Source organism: Pelobates fuscus, chromosome 5, assembly GCF_036172605.1.
Source record: "Pelobates fuscus isolate aPelFus1 chromosome 5, aPelFus1.pri, whole genome shotgun sequence".
In the NCBI taxonomy this organism is placed as follows: domain Eukaryota; kingdom Metazoa; phylum Chordata; class Amphibia; order Anura; family Pelobatidae; genus Pelobates; species Pelobates fuscus.
Window position 1 is genome coordinate 357,376,098 of NC_086321.1, and position 19,462 is coordinate 357,395,559.

The window sequence follows — 19,462 nt, forward strand, 5'->3', positions numbered from 1 at the left end:
GAAATCTATGGGCCTGTCAGCATGTTGTGTGAGCAGAGGATGGGCAGAACGCATGGACCAGTTGGTACCAATCTGCCATGCTTCACTAGTGTCCAACATGATTAACCTCTTACTTGGGTATTATTTCCGTCTCTACATTCCGGTTCCACCTAGCTCTAGAACAACATTCATTAAAGAAATGGAATCAGGGTACCTTTTAAGGAAAGCACCCCAAATACTCTGCTTAATACCCAGGTTTGACTACCATAACTTGGTAATTAAATTATTTTCTTGACATATTTGGCTCTCCTATTATTTGGATGGTCTATCTATCTATCTATCTATCTATCTATCTCTCTCTCTCTCTATCTCTCTATCTATCTCCTGTCTGTCTGTCTGTCTACCTATCGTTCAATCCTTGTCTAATTAATCTGTTTTCTTATATCCATCCATGGACTATTGTATTTTGCAGAGCTACGCAGAGCTCTTCAGCAGTTATCTGGTTAACTTGATGTGGCGCGTCCAGGCTGCTGCTATAAAAGACTCACATCTGGGCGCTGCAAGCTAATTAGACAGCTAAATATTAATTAGCAGGCTATTAAGGAGACGCTGCAACCTAATGAACCTGTGATGGCTCATTTGCAGAGTGCTGATAGGTAGGTTATCAGACACAGGTTCCAGTAACAGGGCAGTGGTGGGTGGGGAGGGGGGAATCTCTGCGTTTGGGGGCTCATTACAAGATGGCAGAGAGAGAAAACCCTAACACATGGGTCATGGCAGGAGAATGCAGGGTAACAATGACCCCAGATACATTTCGCTTTCTTAATGACAAATTTTGGGGGCTTTTTCAATATTGCAGCCCTGCTCTGTATACTTACCCATTTAATAAATAGTTTCTTAATTTTTCAAGACGTCTACCTGCAGCACTGCCCCACAATACTGGCTTTTGCCATTACATTTTCCCTTTCTCTCAAATCTACAGCCAACTACCACTACTTCCCTTTCTTGTTGTCGTCACCTGTTACCCCCCCACCCTTCTTTAATTCTTCTCCTCCTCTCCAAGTATTCAACCTAGCTCTTGCCCCTTCACCTACCCCTTTTCTGTAATGAATACCCTACCCACCCCTTCGAATACCACTGGCGCCTCCCATTTGCCTTCAGTTTTCTACCCCACAAGTATCTAACCCCCTCATGTCCGTCACTATTCCCACTGATCCTCAAAAACATGAATTTCCTTTTCTCCCTATATGACCTCAGTCACTCTTGCAGAAACGATTCTTTCTATGACCTGCAGACACCGCTCCTTCTTATCTCCCTTGCAGTGACTTCCCCTGCCTGTTCTGGTTATACAGACACCGCTGATCTCTTATTAATGTGCGAGGATACCAAGAGGATGCTAATTAGGTATCAATGAACGAAGCCCTGCATGTGACAGAGAAAATCCATCTAATTTAAGGGCAACATTGTCTTCTGGCTCCCCTACATCTCATCCACTCATACTAAGGCCATATCATGCCCCCACATCATTTTGCATTGCCCCTGCCTTTTTCCTAAACTCTTTTATATTATTAGCGTATATTCCTTCCTTAGCTCCACTCGGATTTTATTTAAATGTCCCCCATCTCCCCATAAGCAGCAATTGGGACATTTTAATTTCCGTTGTATGCGACTTTCTGTAGACCAGGTTTTCTTAAAGGCTGATTGTCGAACTATTAACACTCCTAATCCTAAACAGTGTATAGCTGAGACTCATGGGGGTTGTAGTTCACTGGTAGCTGAAGAGCCATCTTTTGGGAACCTCTGCTACAGAGCCTTTGCTTATAAGAAGCTGTGGAACCTCCAGCAATCCATCTTTCGTGGACCATATTCCCCATGATTTCCCTGTGATACTTAATACATTTATAAAAACTAACCGTGTAGATTAAAATATGCACGTATGTAAACAGTATCCCAGACCCTTATGTCCGTGCCATCTTCCTGGTTTACGTTATTCCAATATTCTCGTTCTATGTTTCACCTTTTTTCTGTCCTGCTCTCCTTGTTCTTCCTTGCTCATTTTGTCTGTGTCGCTCCCTCCCGCTCTTACTGGCAGTCCTTCTCAGTAATAGCATGTGAAGTCCCTGCATGGACCAGCTCCTGTCTCTGTTCTCCTGTCACTTTGTTTTTTTCCCCTAAATCTCCCTGGATATGTAATTCCGTTGCTGTCTCTTCCAATCTTCCAGCGGCTGCTCTGAAGAATTCTCCCCATACTCTCTCTCTCCTCTCATACTCTCACCTCTCCTTCTGTCTTCTACATCTACAAAGCTTTCTATTCCCTCAGAGCTATGGTAAATCCTGACGAAACTATATAACAGGTTGCAATAAATACATGTGTGTATATATATATATATATATATATATGTATATATATATGTATATATATTTATCCTAAGAGGTAGCAGCACTCACGGGGTTAAAAGGTCCAATCTTTATTTCAAAACTTTAAAATCACGATCAACGTTTCAGTCCTGTATATAGGACTTTCACAGGATTGATCCTGATGAAAGTCCTATATACAGGACTGAAACGTTGATCGTGATTTTAACGTTTTGAAATAAAGATTGGACCTTTTAACCCCGTGAGTGCTGCTACCTCTTTGGATAAATGGATACTAAAGCCCTGGCTAACTAGCACCCAGCAACCAATGGACATTTAAGTGCAAGAGTGCAAGAAATGTTTTTTTTTTTTGTTTTTTTTATATATATATATAGTGCATACCAAAAGAGTTGTGGTGGGGGAAAAGTGTGGATGGAAACCCCTTCCACCTTAAGTAAGTGGATAGTTAATACATTGCTAAACACAAATACACACACCAGTCAAGCGTTTAGCAATGTATTATAATTATATTTATATTATAATTATAGTATTTTTTTTTTATTCTAACTTGGCAAACAAGGGATGCTCGAGTGTGGTTTGGTTGTGATATGCTGCTACTGTTAAAAAATATGGAATCCCACCTTCAGCAAAATGTCTCGGCCCCTCAAGTGTGATCACCAGTTGCCTACCTGTTACTCAATTGCACCTGCCTCATCACAGCTCCAAACTTTATCGCCACTCGTGTTTCTGTCTGACTAGCTCTAACGTCCATGTAGACTGTAACTTCAGTCTTAGACATCTTAGGTTGAGTGAACTGATTCTTAGGAATAGACTTGCTGCATATCTCTACTTAATGTTCTTTAATTAGTGAATGATACATTGTCCCTTATAAAGTGCCTTTCTTGCCATTCTAGCAGTGGGTGAACACCCTGCTTCAATACAGTTTGTGTAACAACACAAGGTTCTATTTCCACAAGGAATGACCATTGTGTCCATTAGTTACCCTCGTTAGCACATTAGGAAAGTCTCAGGCTCACTTTTTAAGGTCTCTAGATAAGGCATTTTCCAAACCGTACACTCCAGGCTGTACCTCAACTGACATTTCTATTTTTTTAAATTTCTTTTTATGATATCCAGTTGCTTTTAGCTGTACTTCTGTCAACCTACATTTATCACAGCATCTGTGCTCATCCACCAGTCACTGCCATGGCTAGCCAAGTTGAGTGAAGACAAAAGCCAAGGAGATAAGTTTTGGCTTAACAAGTTCATAGAGAAGGGTATACATTATTCCGATTATCTTGGACCCCAAGCATCTCATAATGGGGAGGAAAAGGCAAATGAGCTATCATTCTAGAAAATAACACACAGGTCTTCTCGGAACTCCATACTGGTACATGCAAGGCAGGAGTAGAGCCCAACCTGAAGACAAGACATGAGGCAACAACTTAATGTGAATTCAAGGTTCCGAACACAGAAGAGGCGATACCTAAACCAAAGAGACTGGGAGATTGTTGGAGGACCGAGCTTTTGAATTGCATCCAGTCTTTGATACATATGCAACTGTTCTTGTTGGTTGCACCTCAAGGCAGCTCTCAATGGTTTATCAAAATACATACAAAACTGTGATTCAGAATTGCTTCCACAAATATTCCTAACAATGTGCCAGTGGGCAAGGGAAAACTGAGCACACTATGGGAGGCAGGTAGAGCGCAGTTAAAATATCTTCAGATCAAGACATGGAGATCACTTCCTGGCATCTTTTTGTCAGTCCCACTTTCCCACTCATGGGATATGGGTGCACATCCACATATCTCCTCCCTCTAATATCAGTCTTATCGTTCCCCTATCCTTAAAAATAAAATAAACATACTGAGTTGCCTATTAGCCTAAACACATGTAGATATCGTTTTCTTCACCTACATTTCTCTTCTACTTTAAGGCAACTATCCATCTCTTTGATATTGATCCAAAATGTTTTACCACATGCTATAGACAAGACATGCCAACCTCACCCTATCTCTCCCTCATCTTTTCCCTATTCTGGAAGTTGTTCTTCCACCTACCTACTTTTCTCTCGGTCTTACTAGATCCTTCCTTCAAGCTGTAGACTTGATTATACCTCTGCCTGAGTTCTCCCCAACCTCTCCACTGTTTCAAGCACCCTTTTGCGTATCCCACCAGAATACTCGGACTCCCCCAAAGCCATTTGCTCCTCTCCCCCCTAACTGTAGACACAATTTGTTTTTTACGACCATCCTCGTTCTCTCTTTGGTCTCTCTACTCCCCACACTGCAGGCTTTTATCTGTTCATCTAATTTCTCCTCCTTTATTTCTATCTCCCATTTATCCCATGCCGCAGGCAGTTATCCCTCCTTATTCTCTCACAATCTTTCTTTCATTATCCCCCTGTCTCCCCCCCCCCCCCCCCAATGCTGCAGGCAAATCTCTCTCACCCTCTCTCTCTCTCCCTCCATGCTGCAGGCTGTTCCCTCTCTGCATGTATCAGCTTTTTACGGTTCTGTTGACAGATGGTGCTCTGCAGCCCTTGAAGGAAAACTAAATACTACAGCTAAGGAGCCAGAGACAAGAGGTGGGGGAGAGAAAGGGGGATGAGAGGAGGATAGGAGGGAGGAGAAGAGGATGTCAAAAACCAGAAGGGAGTGAGAGTAGAGGTAAATGAAAAACATAAGGTGATGGATGGGCAAAGAAGAGAGGATTATTAAAAAGAGAAAGAAGACTCTGGACAGTGAGCATAGGCAGATATTCACGTGTGCTAGCAAGAAGACGTATGTAAGCCATGGAGATACCTATGTAGTCAGGATTATATATGGAAATACATGCCAAGTGTCCCGATTCTGACGGGATTGGCCAGTTTAAGAATGGGAATCTTCCTTTAGCAAGACACAGAAAAATATAAAACGGACAGTTATATGGAGCTACAAAAGGAGATATAAGGACAGGATATAGGGAGCAATAGGAGTAGCTATAGGGAGGTTATATGGAGTTTTAGGAGGCATTATAGGAAGATCAACAGGAGGAGTTATAAGGAGGGACTATATAGAGCAAAAGGCAGGGTTATTTGGGGCAACCAGGCTGTACAGATCGTTATACAGAACAGTTAGAAGAGTGAGCTTTAAGCAAGCTTTGTAATTTGGGTTATATATAGCAGTAGGATGCATTGTAATGAATTGCACCATAGAGATTTACAGAGAGATGCTATATAGGCCACTACAGGCGATTTATTGTATTAGCCCACGGAGAAATTTGCAGTGAGCAAAACTGCCTCTGTATTGTGTTAAGACAGCATTTTTTGTTCCCGTTCAGCACTTTTAAAGATATTTTTTAATAACAATTGTGCTGACATTTCAAAGTAGATGATTTTTGCTTTAGGGGAAATGACTAGCACATGTGGCAAATTCCAAAGATTTGTGGGCGACATCATGACCTATTGATGGTCATTTAGGTAATTGACAAAAGCCACTTTGCACAAAGATGAACACTCCAGGGGGATCGGAGAGACGCACAGCACTAATTGGTACAGTCAGGTTGAGCCCCACGTTGTACTGCTACACTGTATCTGCTCACCTAAATACACCAGAAGCAAGCTGCAACAACAGCTATGCAACTATGTCAGTGTGCGGCTCAACTGGTGTGTTGACATTAGCATGCCTTAACTTGTCCACTCTGGTTCTAGTAACTCGACTTTGTCATATGGGGTAAAACATGTGAGAAGTTGTCATGACCAGAAGGGAACAGACCATAGGGGCTGCTGTGTTTGCTCTGCGTGAAACAGCTGCAGCAAGCAAGTTAGGTTAGGCAGCAGTTGGTCAGATAATTGTTTAGACCAGGAATAGGCAACCTTCTGCACTCCAGATGTTGTGGACTACATCCCCCATAATGCTCTTACACCCATAATTCTGGCAAAGCATCATGGGAGGTGTAGTCCAAAACATCTGGAGTGCCGAAGGTTGCCTATGCCTGGTTTAGACCATTTTTGTCTGACCCAAAATGGCTGCACAGCCAGATAAAAAGTGACATATTTTCTCCAAAAATAAAATTAAAAAAATCAATATACATCATTTAGAATAAAACCATTACGTTTCATTACATGTAATAAACTTAAAAAAAAAAAGTTAAGTGAAAATTTGATGATAGTTGTCCTTTAAGTGACTCAGCCTCCCATCATGCCTTTAGTTCTTTCAGCTTCCTGTTTGAGCTTTTCAGCCTTCCCATTTGAATTTTAACCTATTGTGTCTCTCAGCCTCTCCATGTGCATCTTACCCTCCTCTGTGTCTCTCAGAAGAGAAAGCCTGTGTATGTCAACCTGTCCTGTCTCTCGGCCTTCCCACCATAACATGGTTCCTGTAACGGATTACCAGGCACCCCGACTGGGTACCTCCGTTGAAGGATGCTCCTAGCGCTTCCTGAGGGCTCCAAGCACTCCACCAGAGACCATACCAACACAGACCCCACGAACCGCCACAGCTTGGTTGGGGTCTCACCGTCTCCTACTCACCCTGGACCTACGACAAGGCTCCAGGTTCCAGTGGGTGAATCTCTCTTTTCAAACTGTTTAAACTGTTTAAACTGGTCTGGCAGTGTCCCTGGGGCAATGCCCTGCTGGAGAAACAATAGGACAGGAAAAAGAGGGAGGGGAAGAGGCACATTTCCCCATGGATTTAAAGAGGCAGAACAATTGTTTTAAAATCCAATAAGCCCAAATAGACTTTTTAAATGGCAATACACCCCAGGGGCCATTGTCGCACGGCAGGAGGCTGGCAAGTAGGCCCCTTCAAAAACTCCCTTAAAAAAAACTCTGATAAAACCACCTCATCAGGCAGAGATGTTAGAGGTTAGAGGAGATGTTAGAGGAGATGTGGGAATCACGTGTCTCACAATAATAGTCATTACACCTAAAAGTCAGAAGCTTTACTTAGGGTATCTGAAGATACCCCATTCTGGTATCTGAAGGAATAGGGATAAATGTATGTATCTATGTGTGTATATTCCATTTATGGCAACAGATTAAACTATAAATGACATCTGAGATACGCGATGTATATTGAATATGTGCCGTTTCCTTTTAGCTTTATTCACAGAAACCCCCCATGATGTTAGCGCTCACGCAGGAGAAGACGTGGAGATGGCCTGTTCCTTCCGGGGCAGCGGAGACATCCCCTACTCTCTGGAGATACAGTGGTGGTATATTCGCACCCACCGGGACTGGGCAAATAAGGAGACATGGGCAGATAGCCAGGTGAGAGTCCATGCTCCCATGACTAGTTCAGCACAACCATACACTCCCTTGTACAATATTATTTGTTTAATTACAGGTTTAACATTACTGGGTAGCGTGTTATGTATTGATCTTACTTTAGATCATCCATCAATATAATGCTGTTTTCAAATTATTTTCCGTCCGTGACTATATTGGTAATCAAAGGATCCTATTACCATTGCATTCCCATTGTGATTTCACTGCCCATTGTTAGCATACCAAAGTAATAGTTGTTAAGTCTCAGTTTTTGCAAAGACATATTGATTTTACCAGTTCCCGGTAATGTTCAATTGAACCTGGCAGGATCCTTTCAGAATTCGGATATTGACAAGTTTATTGTTGTCTTTGTTAAGTTGTTAAATATCTGCTAAACTTTGCATTTCACTACTTTGGACTAAAACCTGTCGCTGCTCAAATATAAGAATGCAGAACTCAAAGTATATGGATGCAGGAAGGTGCATTATTGAACATTTTGACAAATAATGACTTTGCAGAGTGTTAGCAAAGTTTATTAAAAAAAAAAAAACAGCAACAACAAAGCACTATTATAAACACAGATAGGAATACAAATTTAAATCCCTTCAAGGTAAATTCACATAATCCATCGGACACTTCTCTTGTAAGCGTAGCTGTGACAGAACATGAAAAACCGGACCTCCTTTGCTGTCCCAACTCACATCATGTGGACATTAACAGCCTTAGGAAAGTTGAAATCATTTTTTTTAGAACCTCAAAAATCATAGTACATCCCAAAGTCCAAAGGTAGGCAAGAGGAAAGGAAAAAGGGGAGTTAAATAAAAAGGCTATGTTGAACTTGTTTTGTGCTGCAAGTGCATTTTCAGCATCTGCTAATAGCTGAATGCTTGTGATGTCACAAATTATGGCTGTCTAAATGGCAAGGCTAAATACCCCAACATGCAAACCTAAAGCCTATGTTCCTATACTATTGAAAAAACATATTACCTGTCCTTCAGGTGGCTGGGCTTAACATATGAAAGTATAGAATGCAGTCTGTAAGCAGACAAGTGTAGACAGGGAACGATTGTGGTCAAGGAGTACAGAGAATCAGAAGAACGGTTAAAGAGGGCCAAAGTCAGGGATTCCAGTAGTCAGAACAGTCAGTCATCAGAGCCGAGTCAGTAACCTAATAGCACATGAAAGGGCAAAGAGGAGTGGTCAGGAAAACCCTTACATAGCCCTAAATCCTTCCCTATTGGTCTACTTTGATAATTATGTTAAAAAGTCTATATCTTGCATTGTCGTAATAATGAGGACCAGTGTGTTGTCAAAAATGTATACAAACATCAATGCGCATGAATTGAGTGCCAGTAGGAGTAGTATGCATCAGAAATGATCCCAGAATGACGGACAGCGTCAAAACACTGTGCTGTCTTCATGATAGGTAGCTTAACATAGGGGCTCGAAACACTGTGCTGTCTTCATGATAGGTAGCTTAACATAGGGGCTCGAAACACTGTGCTGTCTTCATGATAGGTAGCTTAACATAGGGGCTCGAAACACTCTGCTGTCTTAATGATAGGCAGCTTAACATAGGGGCTCGAAACACTGTGCTGTCTTAATGATAGGTAGCTTAACATAGGGGCTCGAAACACTGTGCTGTCTTCATGATAGGCAGCTTAACATAGGGGCTCGAAACACTGTGCTGTCTTCATGATAGGTAGCTTAACATAGGGGCTCGAAACACTGTGCTGTCTTCATGATAGGTAGCTTAACATAGGGGCTCGAAACACTGTGCTGTCTTCATGATAGGTAGCTTAACATAGGGGCTCGGCTCTTCTCTGTAGCCTATTTCATTCTTCTCTGGTTCTTTGCCCATCATCTTCACTATTTCCTTTCTTCAACATTTGTCTCCTTATCTTTGAACTCTCTGAAGACCTCTCTTCTCTGAAGTCATCCAGCTACAGAGGGTTCCTTAAACGCTTATCTGGGGGAAATTTCAGAAAAAATTGAGGAAAAATGTCATCTTATATTCAGGCAGGGGCGTATTAGCCGCGAGGCAAACAAGGCATTTGCCTTGGGCGGCATTTTCCAGGGGGCGGCAAAAAGCGCCGCCCCCAAATGCCCAAGGCAAATGTCTTGTTAGCCTTGCGGCTCACAGACATGCTGGGCTGGTTGCTGGGCGGCCGGCAAGGGAGCTCTTCCCCTGAGCTCTCTGCTCAGCTCCCTCGCGCGCCGCCCGCAGAGTGAGACTGGGAGCCGGAATATGACGTCATATTCCGGCTCCGCCTCCCAGCCTCACTGGACCACCAGGGAATGGGAGAACCCCCCCACCCCCAGCATTCCCAAAGGTAAGGAGGCTGGGGGGGGGAGTAAATAAAAAAAAATGTGTTAATGTGAGTGTGTGTGTGTGTCTCTGACTGTATGTGTCTGATAGTGTGTGTGTGTGTGTGTGTGTCTGTTAGTGTGTGTCTGTTACTGTGTGTGTTAGTGTGTGTGTGTGTCTGTTACTGTGTGTGTGTCTGTTACTGTGTGTGTTAGTGTGTGTGTGTGTGTGTCTGTTACTGTGTGTGTGTCTGTTACTGTGTGTGTTAGTGTGTGTGTGTGTCTGTTAGTGTGTGTGTGTCTGTTAGTGTGTGTGTCTGACTGTGTGTGTCTGACTGTGTGTCCGACTGTGTGTGTCTGTTAGTGTGTGTGTCTGTTAATGTTTATTATATATATATTTATATATAATAAAATAAATAAATATATAAATATGTTAAAAAATAAAATTAAAAAAATAATAAAAAATAAATAGATAAAAAATATATAAACATGCGTCATTTCGTTCTAACTGTATTTTAAAATTAATATATATATATATATATATATTTATATACATAAGTATATACGTATATATCACTATATATATACCTATATATAAATAAAAATAATAAAAAAAATTATATACATATATATATATATATACACATATATATATATACACACACATATATATATATATAATAATTCTACGTATATATTTATGTAATAATTTTACATAATTAGGTCATTTCATTAATTACAATTTGCAGGACCTGCCTACCAACCCAGGCCGAAAGTTCAGGGAATTAAATTTTCTAGCACTATATTTAACCCTGTAACTTTCCAAGACACCATAAAAGCTGTACATGGGGGGTACTGTTTTACTCGGAAGACTTCGCTGAACACAAATATTAGTGTTTCAAAACAGTAAAATATATAACAACGACGATATCGTCAATGACAGTGACATTTTTTGCATTTTTCACACACAAATGGCACTTACATTGACGATATAATTGTTGTGATACGTTTTACTGTTTTGAAACACTAATATTTGTGTTCAGCGAAGTCTCCTGAGTATAACAGTACCCCTCATTTACAGGTTTTATGGTGTTTTCAAAAGTTACAGAGTCAAATATAAGGTTTGCGTTTCAGTTTTTTCACATTAAAATTCGCCAGGTTGCCTTTGAGACCGTATGGTAGCCCAGAAATGAAAATTATCCCCATGATGGCATACCATTTGCAATAGTAGACAACCCAGGGTATTGCAAATAGGGTATGTTCAGTTTTTTTTAGTAGCCACTTAGTCACAAACACTGGCCAATATTTGCGTTCAAATTAGTTTTTTGCATTTTCAAATATTAACACTAACTTTGGCCAGTGTTTGTGACCAAGTGGCTACTAAAAAAGACTGGACATATTCCATTTGCAATACCTTGGGTTGTCTTCTTTTGTAAATGGTATGCCATCATGGGGGTAATTTTTATTCCTCGGCTACCATATGGTCTCAAAGGCAACATAACCAATCTGGCGAACTTCAATGTGAAAAAACTGAAATATGTAACACGCTATATTTGACCCTGAAACTTCCCAAAACACCATAAAACCTGTACATAGGGGGTACTGTTTTACATGTGAGACATCACTGAATACATATATGTGTATGTTACTGCAGTAAAAGCAAACAGTATTTTGACATTGACAGTTAAAATGTCACATAGAACTAAAACAAATTTAAAAAATCTTATTTGCTCCCATTTTTTTATATTTGTTTCATATTAAATTATGTTCCATACCTAAATATTTGATGTTAAACGAAAGCCCTGTTTCCCCTGAATAAAATGATATACAATAAGTGTGGGTGCATTTAATATGAAAGAGGTGAATTACGGTTGGACAGACATATAGCGCAAATGCCAGTTTTTGTTTAAGTTTTTTTTGGATCACAACTAGTACATTTGGCTGCGGTCTTAAGGGGTTAACCTAGTGAACTGACATAGACTTCTTGATTACTTGTACAAATATTTTGAGACACTTCCTCATTTTCATGTCCTGACTAGCGAGGGAGAGACTTAAATTGAAGGATTCCGTCATTTCTCTTGTCAAACTGCGCCCACGAGGGACAGATTCAGGTATGTAGAGATCACTTTTCCCTGCTCCCTAGTGGTGAAGTCAATGTCGAGGGGCTTTGCATATTCTAGTCCCCGTATAGTCCCCAGACATTGACAGTGCTGTTTAAAAGAAGATTTATTTATTTTTTTGTAAATTGTTCTTGTCACTCTTTTCTTATCTGACTTGTCCAAATATGCAAATCTATTGCACAACGAATACAAATACTTGCTAGTAAATGTGATTGAATTTAACAAGCGAGAATTTTTTTTTATAAATGTAAATGAATCCACTGTTTTCCCTCTGTTTGTTATCGTGTCCCATCTTTGTGTAAAAATCAGTAAATAGTATTTGATTATAAAAGAGTCAACAAATGTAAAAGGAAGAATACTTTTTATTGTAAAATAAATTGCTATCTGCGCAATTACAGCTTTCATGTTAACGTTTATCTTCCAAAATGTCACGGTGAAATTAAACTGTTTTTGAGAAAATACATATTTTGTGGATCTCTTCCCGATGATTCGAACATATGTTATTGAAATTCATATGAGCGCTTGATATAGGATTAAAATGTGCCAACATCTGTGACTGGCACGGAATTATTACACCAAAAATGTAAAGGTTGTAAAGTGCGTTACTCCTAGTGTACAACATCAATTGTCTTATTTTGTAAGGACTGTAGATTTTAAGCAGCACTTTGTAGGGCAAATGTTATAAAAAATTATATATATGTATATAACATACAAAATGCAGCACACTTACTCATTTACTAAACGGCAATTTCAAGGCACACAGAATGGAACAGTTTTTGTAAAAACACCCGATCCAGGTAAAAATAATGGGTGTTTATTTTCAGTATACGATCACATATTGCATAAGTCTGCCACAACGTCAATGTAACCCATTCTTGGCAGGTTCTGCTTGTGAGATTAATCCACTTACTTAGCAAATGCTTCCGTGTGTTTGTGTGTATGTCTATCTATCTATCTATCTGATCTCTACCTACCTATCTATCTATTTCTATCTATCTATCTAATCTCTATCTATCTATCCATCCAATCTCTACCTATCTATCTATCTACCTAATCTCTATCTATAGATCTATCTATCTATATATCTAATCTATATCTATCTATCTATCTATCTACCTAATCTCTATCTATCTATCTCTATCTATCTATCTAATATCTATCTATCTATCTATCTATCATCTATCTATCTATCTAATCTCTACCTACCTATCTAGCTATCTAATCTCTACCTACCTATCTAATCTCTATATATCTATCTAATCTATATCTATCTATCTAATCTCTACCTATCTATCTAATCTCTATCTATCTATTTCTATCTATGTATCTATCTATGTATCTATCTATGTATCTATCTATCTATCTATCTATCATCTATCTATATATCTATCTATCTATCTAATCTCTGCCTATCTATCTAATCTATATCTATCTATCTAATCTCTATCTATGTATCTATCTAATCTCTACCTACCTATCTATCTAGCTATCTATCTAATCTCTATCTAGCTATATAGCTATCTAGCTATCTACCTACCTATCTATCTATCTATCTATCTATCTAGTTACCTACCTATCTATCTATCTATCTATCTAATCTCTATCTATCTATCTATCTATCTATCTATAATAAAATTCAAGGACACTTGTAAAGAGAATGGATTTCCAAAGTTCTATTATGGTTTCAGCAAGATACTAGTCAATGTATTTTTTTTTTTTTATATATAACCAGTAGTATGGGGACTATAGTGTAATACAGTATAAACAATATAACTTTGCATAAAGTTGCACTCACCGGAATGTGTATATGTGTATTAGCATGTTAGAAGTGCCTCCCCTGATGATGTGGGGGGCTCAAACACACTGCCCATTCTGGTCACTTTCACCAATGATGCACAAGGACTCCAGCACCTATATGGCAAAATACAACTTTATTAAAATACATAAAAACAGCAGGAAAAAGGTCCAACGCGTTTCCCCCTATTCGGGCTTCCTTAGGGGTCACAATCAAAATAAAATTTATTTGCGTTCTAAAACACCCCACTTTTCTACACTTATAAATCGTGTTAAATTGGATCTGTCTTGTTAGTTATTTGTGGTTTTTGTTTTTGTTTTTGATATAGGCAATGTTTACAATATACATATATAGTTATAGGTATTTGACTTTTAGTGATTTGGTTATTCCTAAGGCAAGTTATCCATACATTAGACATGTTTAAAGGGACACTATAGGCACCCAGACCACTTCAGCTCATTGAAGTGGTCTGGGTGCATAGTCCCAGGTCACTTAACACTGCAAAGGTAATTATTGCAGTTTATTTTTAAAAACTGCAATATTTACCTTGTGCGTTAACTCCACCTCTACTGACTGTCTACCAGACAGCCACTAGGGGGACTTCCGGGTCTTTAGGCAACTTTTGGTTGCCTAACTGACACTGGATGTCCTCACGCTATGCATTTGCGTTCTACACATATATTTACATGGAGTCTGAACCAGTGCCGACAGATGTTGACAAAAAGGGTTTTTACCCACGAGGGAGGGGGTCACTATAGGGAGCTATAGTACCAGGAAACCAACTTTGTTTTCCTGGCACTATAGTTCCCTTTTAATTATAGCTGAAGTCTTTATATGTTTGTGATTGGAAAACACATTTGGGAATTTGGGGGTGTATGGACATATAGGATCAGAGATTCGTGTGTTTGTTAACAGTTAACATGGAAAAATAGTTGCGTTGAGGAAAGCTGTAACTTTTGTGCTCTGAAATGTTCAATTCCCTTGTTAAATCTCCACAATTCCTAGTTTAATAATAATCTCTTCTACTTCTTCCCTCTCTTCCCCCTTAGCTCCCCCCCCCAAAAAAAAATCTGTATTCTTTAACAAAACCTTTCCGTCTCTCACCGCTGCCTCTTCAGATGGACTTTCTACAAGTTGTCTTGTATCGTAGAATCTTCTTTGATGTTTCCTTCTCTGTCATCTTCTGCTTCCACGCTCCAGCTCTCCGTAACCCTCATACTTTTTCTTTTATGTTCATTTTCTTAGATGTTTTTTTGTAAGGGGTTAATTATAACCTGGTTGCCCATCTGTAATGTACGCTTCTCTGCGAGTCGCATACATCGGTCTAAAGAACACCAAAGAAATACGCTGCTAGCAGCTAGGTAGATCCTGAAAATGAATTCTCAAGGGGAAACTGCTTTATTCCCGGTACACAGGTGGAAGAATTCACACGTCGGCTGTTCTCGTGCGTTAGAATGTTGTGACTGAGCATGTAGCAGGCGACTAGTGGCTAATGAATCACTGGGGGAGATTAGCAGAAAGTCCCAAAACAAATCACTATCTATTTAACTGATAGGACGATTTTGGTTAAGCAAAACAAATGTAGGTTTTATTTTATTAAAAATCCATTTTGTAATGTTTACTATTCATCTTAGAAGCATGTTGACCGGTTTTGAGACCTTCCACTATTAATCCCGAAAGGATAACTCATTTTACTCTAGAATGCCTGATGGGAGATGCAGTTCAAAGAAGCAGGTGTCTCTGAAGATGTCTTAGTGAATCTCTTTAGTGTGTTAAGGGAAAGAGAATTAGCAGCGAGCAGGTGGATTAAGAGTCGCTAAAATACCTTTAAGAAATACACACCTGTATGTGGACCTACCCTATGTGAGTGAATGGGGATTGTTTGTCTTGTTCCTAGTGCTGTGTTCATCATCACTGCCAAGCAAATAAACCTATGAATCAGTGATGTATAATCAAAAAATAAAACCAAACCAAAATGTTATAAGCGCAACTTCTTAAACCCTAGCTTATATTCAAGGACTTGAGATAACGTGCAATAATCCTGAAACTTGTTTTCCAAAGAGCTGCCCAATAGTGATAGGAGTTTGATCTCAAGTTTAATTTAGGTACATAGTTTATTTTTTTTATTTGTATTTTTTTATAATTCTTTATTTTTGTAGTGCTTTGCAGATTTCACATATAAACATAGACATTGCAAAAGGTATTAACACATGCAGTACAGAGCATCACACGTCTGATTCACAGCACTATTTTTTAAAGTAATGTGGTTTCATCAAGAGTTAAACTTCTGTGTCAGTTACAGGTTACGACATATGAGGTACGGATACAGATAAACATACTGACATTTGTGTGGGTTATTGGGTCGCAAGCTTAGCCAAGATAGGTATGAAGGCAGGTTACCACCAGGTAGAGTGTAGCATACTGGGCAGTCGTCAGCAGAAGGCATGAGAATAAAAATAACATTTACTTTAACATTAACTGAGGAGATACACGCTATCAGTAAATGCAGCCTAAGTGACCTCTGATGTGGCTAACAGTGGCACAATACACGTTGTGTGTCTTGATTCGTATATGTTGTCTGAAACTGGGGTGTTCACTGGAGTGTTCACTTTGAATGACGAGAGCCATCTGAGAATCCCCACGATGTCAGCTTGGATTGTGAAGTTTACGAGCACTGCTGCAGCGCGCCACAGAGGGTTCATCCTTGGTGGCCAGTGGGATCGCTACGCCGCCGTCAGCCATTTTAGTGAGGTCGTGTGGGAGCCTTTTGCTTTCGGCGTTGAGCCGCCCAGGTGGGTTGCTGAGGTGGTAGTTTGCCTGGTGGGGACCGGGATAACCTCCGCCGGTCCAAAGGGGGGGGGGGTGAACGGGGCCAGGAGGGCATCAGGTACATTGTAGTTTAGTATCAGCCCGGGCAGAAAGCGAGGCAGTGGCCGTCTGCCCCACTCTCCTCCTGGGTAGGCCTCAGTCCTCAAGCCCCAGAGCATCTCTCCAGGACCCAGAATCACCCGATTTCAGGTGCTCCAGCTGAACCGGGACACTCCAGGACCTTTTACTAAGGGCTTCTAGTGTGTTGCAAGCAGAGTAAGGCAAGTATTTACCTGATATTTGCTGGATTTCTCAGGAGCCACAGTGACTTGCAGCCTGCTAGCATGGCCGCCCGGCCCCGCCCCCCTAATTTAGGTACATAGTTATGTAGCTGGATGGAGACATATGTCAAGTTCAGCCTTTCTGACACCTGTTTTTGCTGTTGATCCAAAAAAAAGGCAAAAAACTGAGTTTGAAGTGCTTCCAGTTTTGCAACAAACCAGGGAAAAAAAAATCCTTCTTGACCCCAGAAAAGTAGTCAGATATCTTCATGGATCAAGAAACTATTATCTTACAAATCAAAAATCGTATCCCTGAATATTAGGTTTATGCAAGTATTCATCCAATTAATGTTTAAACATCTATATAGACTCTGATAAAACCACCTCTTCAGGCAGAGAATTCCATGTTTAAAAAACCTTTCCTTTGTCTTAGACTACATATCCTTTCTTCCAGTCTAAATGCGTAACCTTGTGTCCTATACATAGTCCTGTTTATGAATATGCCATGCATATATTTTTGTATGTTGTCATAAAATCTTCACCTGACATCATACCTAAAAGTGTACGCACCAGTCGCTGATCCAGAACTTGATCTTCGTTAGGGCACTGTTGTATGCTATGTCAGATTTTAGCTCTACGAAACGGGTTTATGCATTTGCACATCAAACATACTGATATCCATATACAGACATTGGAAGTACACAACCACACTTAAATACACATATATACAACATGGTTACAAGCAGTTCAGTGGTCATTCATTTAGACTCTGCTGACCTTGACCTTTCGGGGGTAACTTTTGCTCCAGTGCCCCGTGTGGATCCACCACTGGTGTGCATTTGTGTTATTTTTCCTTACGTCTTCGTTCTCTGCGGAATCTTTTCACAGTGTGATTACAAAATATGTAGCGATTTCAGAAATAATAGAGAATAGTGACCCATTAAGCTAGTAGAGGGTTTTAAATACTATACACCAAATATGTAATTGCTTACTAAGCAGATATAAATGTGCTTAGTTTACAGAAAACTGGCAAAACAAAATTTGCTTCTCAACCTTGTTTATGTTGGCATCAAAAGCAGAAAAAGCTGTTGCCTTTTTTTTCTTCTTTAGCTTTAGAATAGGTGTAATTAGTACTCCTGTCAAATAAGGCACAAATAGCAAGTATCCCAGACAGGAACTAGCTCTCTTCAATAAATTCACCAATAGCAATTTTAGGATTGGAAAGAAAGAGAAGACCAATAATTCATATTATTCACACCAGGGGATTCAAGTTTTCTAAAAAAAAAAAAATATAGTACGGATTGCATGCTTTTATTTCATTTATTTTAGATCAGGGGTAGGCAACCGTTAGCTCATCAGATGTTGTGGACCACATCTCCCATTAGTGCTCTCACAGCCATAATGCTGGCAATGCATCAGGGGAGATGGTATTCACAACATCTGGAGTGCCAAAGATTGCCTACCCTTGATCTACAGTGTTTGTTAGTCCACCCGTTGTAAAGCGCTGCGGAATTTGTTGGCGCTTTATAAATAATAATAATAATAATAATGACGCTTTGGTCGGTACATGGAGCTCCCTCAAATCCTTGGTATTGTTGGATGCCTCGCCACATCCTCTGTCACCCTCCAAAAGGTGCCCTGATTGGTGGTTCTGGGACCGAGAGGGCCCTCGTCAAAGGTTTACCGGACCGCGGCAGGTCCGCGATCCAATCAGGAGTAGCAGAAGGATGGCAGATAGCTCCCTGTCAGGCGCACCGTGCCTCAGGTTCTCCCTGGCCGGCCTATGAATGCTCCGAGACCACAGAGAGGGAGCGCTGGAATGGGAGACATGGGCTGGAGGGGTAAATGATTGTGAAATAGTCCTTTTTGGAGGAAGGTGGTGGGTGGGACACATGTACCAGTCGTAGCTGACCAGGTGGTCTGTCAAATAATGTCTACCCTAGAAATGGAAAGGAGCAGATAAGTGCTTTTTTACCACCTAAAGTCTCCCAACAGTAACAATTTTGGTGAAAAAGTCCTGATTTTGGCATTCTGTCCTACTGTCCCGATTTTGTTCTCTGGTTTTTCACATCCGAGGACCCTTGGGAATGGTCACCAGCCAGCACATTAGATACTTTCACATTTTACTGAGGTACTAGGACCCTGCACATAGCAGCACTATTTGCATGGAGTTCCCCAAATGGGGCCACTCCAGAGTTCTGGAGTTAACCTGACATGCCCCTTCTGTGGGAGTGCCTGACCCATTTCCTGGTGAGCCAAAATTGTGAGGTACACTACTTGTGAGGGCTGCAAATCTCAAATTTTACGCTACTAGCCAGGCCTAAAATTTACTTGCAGATAAAAAAGGTCTCCTGCAGTGCGACCACTGGCAATTGACAGCAAGAGTAGCCTTTGTGGCCGTAAGTGTAACAGTTTTCATGAGAATACATTCTATGATTAAAGCAGCTAACAGACCTTTGTAAAAAATATTAATACTTAGCTTCTATTTGATCCGAATAAAAGTCTATTCATAGGAACATCATATGTGTAGATGAAAGCCAGCTGGCAGCTTCCAAAAAAAGCT

General features: G+C 40.3%; 1 protein-coding gene across 1 annotated transcript in view; it reads left to right on the forward strand.

Moving 5' to 3' along the window:
• Positions 1 to 19,462, forward strand: part of VSTM2L (V-set and transmembrane domain containing 2 like) — a 54,894-nt gene that overhangs the window by 12,616 nt on the left and 22,816 nt on the right. Inside the window, exon 2 of the mRNA XM_063455994.1 lies at positions 7,422 to 7,591. Coding sequence (XP_063312064.1) covers positions 7,422 to 7,591 — 170 coding nt within the window. The remainder of the gene's footprint in view (positions 1 to 7,421; positions 7,592 to 19,462) is intronic.